The sequence below is a fragment of the Macadamia integrifolia genome, chromosome 5, assembly GCF_013358625.1.
Source record: "Macadamia integrifolia cultivar HAES 741 chromosome 5, SCU_Mint_v3, whole genome shotgun sequence".
NCBI lineage: Eukaryota > Viridiplantae > Streptophyta > Magnoliopsida > Proteales > Proteaceae > Macadamia > Macadamia integrifolia.
The window spans coordinates 17,244,883-17,250,307 of NC_056561.1; the positions used below are offsets into that span (position 1 = coordinate 17,244,883).

The following is a 5,425-nucleotide window of genomic DNA, read 5'->3' on the forward strand; positions in this document are numbered from 1 at the left end:
AAAGCAGTTCATATCATTGGAGAAAATCTGAGAGATCAAAAAAGGGTGGAGACTCTCGGTGGATTAAAAAACTACCACCGAGAGGGGAGGTGCAGAGGTAGAAGGCGAGAGAGAGAGAGAGGAGGCGGTAGGTGAAAATGAGAGAGAATGGGAAGGAGGCAGTGGTGGGGAAGAGAGGGCAACGGCTAGGGCTGGGATCCCAAGGTGGATCTCAGCTCTAATACCATGTTTGATTGATAGGAATGATTGACTGTCATTCACAGCACTACTTCTTTATTTATAATTAGTGAATAATAGGTACAAGTACATGAATGCCCTTTATGGACAGATATACCCTTATACCCATATTACAACAAAAAGAATGGAGTCCTTGTGACTTCTCTGTAGTGTATTATGTATATATTCTCCATTGGTTAAGTTAAAGAACTGTAAGAGCCCAAAGTGCTCTCTTATTAAAATTTTAATTCATTATTTTGAAGGCTGTTGCAGTTTGTCTTAAATCAGAAAGAAGAGAAAAGTACTTGAATTTTAAGGGGATTTCTCGCCTTTAATTTGCTCAGCTAGTACTTTTTTTTTTTTTGGTGAATTTGTATTCCAACTGGTGTAAAAATATATTGGAATTATTGGCTGTTTCTTTTTATTTTTATTGTCTTTTAAATGTTTGCCAACTTATATTGGTTGTGGTTGAGGACCGTCCCTCAATACCATTTTTGTTGAGAACATAAACCTATTTTATTACCCATCAGAAATATATATATATATATATATAAATTGTGGGTGTTGGTGTGCCATAATACATTACATGGCCATACCCCGGTGGCCCATTGAATACTATGACCTTCTCTTTGGTGTAAGCCCCATGTGGGTGGCAGGATATTGTTGATCATCCATATCCTCAAACCTGCCTCTCTACTATCTATCTATCTATCTATCTATGTTTCAAGGCTCTAATGGAAATATTGGGAGCATAGAACAGATCTAGAGAAACTTCCTCTTCAGTTTTGGAGCATGGAGGATCTCAAGACTCTTTCCTAATTATTTTGGATTCAACGTATATTGACATCTTCCTTTGTGCTTAGCGGGCTATCAAGAATTCGATAGCTTATTCCTCCTTTCATAAAAGTAGGCTGAGTGATGGATTGTCTTGGTGGTGGATGTAATGCATGTAGAACGCATTGGCTTCACCGATCTACATGGTACGTTAGGTAAACAACCGATACTTATTATAGTTTATCGTTATAAGTCTGTGGCTGATTTGTAGTGGTGCATCAGGTTGACCGCCGGCACTTATTATAATTAGCCATAACCTGTCAATCTTTTTGCATGAATCCTCGTGCTCGTCCTTACTTGGTAATTTGAGATTGCCATGTAGTGGCTATCATTCTTCATATCTTTTCTGCTCATTTTTTCAGCTCTTATCTTCCAAAATTTTCTTCCAGAAATGATCAGTTGAGTTATTGCCGTACTTAGATTTTCTACATTGAAATAGTATTTTTGTCATTGGGTCTGTTGTTTTAGATACTACCTCATTTACTTAGATTTTCTACATTGAAATAGTATTTGTGTCATTGAGTCTGTTGTTTTAGATACTTTTAGCTCATTTATTTTCTCTTCAATTGTTAAGTGCTTTTTTAGTATCTTTATACAGTTTTGTTCCCCTGTGGTAGAACTTTTGGCTACTGGATAGAGGATTACAAGAGAGGGGGGGGGGGAGAGTAAAATAGGATGGAGTTGATCAATTTCATTCGCAGCTTTCATCTTTCATAACCAAACTGCAGAAACATAATTTTGGGGGACCTGTTCTCTTTCTGTTTCCCTAATTTTGTCTTATCGGAACAAAGAAATGAGGCTGATATGTTGTAAATGAATATTCTATTTGATAAAGTTCCAATTTGTTTGCAAATGCATGGTTTTATCTTTTATGTTTTTAGTCAATATTGCACATTTTTAAACTTCCAAACTATTCAAATTTGTGAGGACAACAGGATATCCTAATTATTTAATTTATTTAGTTTTGGGGTAATATATTTTGGGAGACTTGTAGATTGGGTTTTACCCAAATTGCAGCCTTGAAATGATCCATGATTTCTTCTCCTTCATTTGTGGTCTTTTACTTCGTTATTTCCCCAGGTTGGAAATGTTGGATTTGGGGATAGCATTGAGCATGCAGAGGATAATCTAGTTGCGAATGTAACTTATGATAATCATGACGAGAAACAATCATGGTGCATGGACTCCTCTGAGCAGCATTATGAGGCTAATAGTGTTAATGCTCCCTTAGTTGATGAAAGTGAAAGGATTGTATTTGCTTCATCTGCAGCAGTTTCTGACACCTCAGCTGGTTTTAGTACATTGTTTGAAACTTCTAAACTATCAGAAGCCTGTGAAGGACAGACTTATGGTGAGGTTACGATAGATACTGACAAAGTGACAGGGCATAAGATAGTAAATACAGCTGGTCAGGATCACTCAACTTCAATCCTAGAAAAGCTGTTTGGTAATGCTTTAACAGCCAATGATGTTCGTTCGCCTAGCTTAATGGAGGTAAACTGATTCTTAAATGTTGGATTTTCACTCTATCTGTATATCTTCAAAAATTTCTTATGATACTTGCAAATTTTGCTAGTTACTTGTCCTCATAACCTCATAATACATGCTTTCTCTAACGAAGACTTCTGTGTTACTGGTTTGTTTCTCTTTCGATATTGTGACTTGTTGCAGGAAGTATTCCAAGTATTTATGCTAATTGATATCTGATTAGTCCAATTGTATTTTATCATGAATTTTCAATATATAACATTCCAAGAGTTAAGTGATTCATCCAGAAACCTTTCTTAGGGATGTTTGTGATTAAGCATATACAATTGTCCCACCCCCCTCCCCGGGGGCCCTTCTTTCTCTGCTGTTGGCAGAGATAGTGGTTATCATTTTGTGGTTGTATGTGCTAGAAAAGTACATCTTGTTTGATTTCTTACAACCTGTCCTCGTTTTTAGTTGTGTAACTGAAGTTGTGAAACATCTCCATTTAAATATTGACCATGTTAAGTATGTCACGATTTGCTTCACTTGAGCATAGTGTATGTCTTGGATCTATGTTCTTTTTAAGGGAATATTACTGGTAGCACCCTTTTTATTTGTTAGGGAGGGGAAATTTAAAAATCAGGATCATAAAGACGTATAAAATGATGACCTTATACTCCATAACCTACAATGTGGCAGTACATGGGTGAGAGTTGTAGCGTTTTCTCGATTATGATGAGTTTATGAATATACAATAGAAATTGACTCCCTTCACTCGTTTTTGCTTCACCAGCATCATGAGCATGATATTAAAGCAGATGATTCATGCAGCTCTGTACCCTTCCAATCATCAAAATTTTCACCTTGGTTTCTTGAGGAAGGTAATCACATATCAGTGTTTGGCTTATAATTTTTAAGAAAAATTTCAATGAGTAAATGAAGAGCAAAATTTGATACCATTGTTGACATAGAAAATTCTTCACTGAACCTGACTGCAGATTATGAAGTAAAGTTAACTTTTTCCATTTTCGGTCTTAACTGCAGAAAAGAAGCCAGTAGATGATTCTTCTTGTGGCAAACCTAGGGATTTACTTTCTCTGATTGTAAGTAGTGATAGAAGTGGATCTCAGGTGTCTGGAGCGTCTGATGAGAAAGCCACGGACATCCCACCGATATTTCCTTTTGAAAGCAATGAACTTCCGAACCGGTTTATGGGTTCAACTGCTACTTCTGCACCAGTTGAAATCTCTGAATCAGTGTACAATCATAACAAGTCAGGCACCACTCCAGGAGTGCTTACATGCGAAGACCTTGAGCAGTCTCTTCTACAGGAGATAAACAAAAACAGTTCAAGTCCTCAGCATTCTGTGCAACTCTGTAGTGTGACACAGGCAAAAGCTGAACAGCCAAAAGCTGATGTTGATGATCTTGCATCTCACCATCTCCTTTCCTTGTTACAGAAAGGAACAAGCAGTAAAGATCCACCTCCATTGTTTAATCTTGATGTTGTGGCGCCAGACAAAGCTAATCTCTATGGGGTGGGAAATCTTAGCCCTGTGGTTCAAAGATCAAGTGAGAGAAATTCTGGAAACATTCAGAATTCTGAAAAGATTCTTACTCTTGAAAATTTATTTGGGACAGCCTTCATGAAGGAACTGCACTCAGTGGAAGCACCAGTATCAGTAAATAGAGGATCAGCTGGTGGGGCTAGAAGAACTGATGTTTCAGAGCCTCATGGGTTGCCATTTCCAGTTTCTGATGATGTTTTGTTTTCTTCTACAGTTGGCGAGTTTGGATCCAACAAAATCAGTCATGCGGGCAACCATTTGGCATCAAAAGTAAAATCTGAGAAGATTGAGAGGCATTGGTCGGGCTTTGATGATCCCCAAACTGAAGTAGGGTCAGTGTTTGGTGGTGCTGTTGGCTTCAAAGATAGAGCTGATGGGACTATGGAAATTAAACTACCTGAAGAGGACAACTTGATCACTGTAGCTGATTCAGTAAACCCCCCAAACTCCACATTTATGCCTGGTTTGAAATCAACTAAAGATGAGTTGTTGTCTCCCTCAAACACACCAGTTGGCATTGCTGAAAAAATGGCAGCTTTGAATGCTACCTTTAAAAATGAAAGGTCTGCAATGCCACATTTTGAAGGTCCACCATTTCTTCGTGGTCCTTATGATCCAGCGGAACCTGAGTTTCCATATCATAATCTTCTTGGTCAACCATCTTCTCCACAGTTCCATCACTCTCCAATGAATCATGGAAGACCTTTATCCCATTCATTAGAAGCTCATCATTCTCATATGAATTCTCAGATCAAATTCATGGGTCCAGAGAATATCATCCATCACGATCCATCACCACACCATTTTCCTACAACCATGTCTCGCCAGCCTCCTTTTCAACATGTATCCGCTGCTCCAACAAGATTTGATCCTCCTCATCATTCGATGTTGCAGCAGATGCACATGCCAAACAGTTTTCCACCGCCTCACTTTATTCAGGGACTTCCTAGAGGTTCACCACCGCGTCCTCATGCCTTCAATCAAATGGCTGGTTACATTCCTGAGATGAATCCAATGCAAGCTTTTCCTCTGAATCATCGACAACCAAACTATAATGACCTGGGGGTTCCAATGGCAGGTAAAGCAAACATGCACTTTTTTGGTATTTTCTGCATGCCTATAATATGTGGTTTTCTTGAAGTAGACGCTTAGGGGCTCCCTACCATTTTACATTGTCACAATCTGGAATTTAGGCTATTGGAGTAGTTAGTGTTGATAGATGGTAAATACAAACCTAGGGGGCTCCCAACCATTCTGCAGTTATTTAATGTTTTAGGTTTGGGTCTGATGGTAAAGTTCATTCCTTTTTTTTTCTTTTGGGGAGGGGGGGGGGGAGC

General features: G+C 38.5%; 1 protein-coding gene across 1 annotated transcript in view; it reads left to right on the forward strand.

Annotated features, from left to right (window-relative positions):
* Positions 1-1,177: 1,177 nt before the first annotated feature.
* LOC122079275 overlaps positions 1,178-5,425 on the forward strand; it is a 5,382-nt gene continuing 1,134 nt past the window's right edge. The window contains exons 1-5 of the mRNA XM_042645613.1: positions 1,178-1,196; positions 2,131-2,544; positions 3,314-3,401; positions 3,565-4,221; positions 4,303-5,166. Of these exons, the coding sequence (XP_042501547.1) occupies positions 1,194-1,196; positions 2,131-2,544; positions 3,314-3,401; positions 3,565-4,221; positions 4,303-5,166 (2,026 nt within the window). The 5' untranslated portion in view covers positions 1,178-1,193. The remainder of the gene's footprint in view (positions 1,197-2,130; positions 2,545-3,313; positions 3,402-3,564; positions 4,222-4,302; positions 5,167-5,425) is intronic.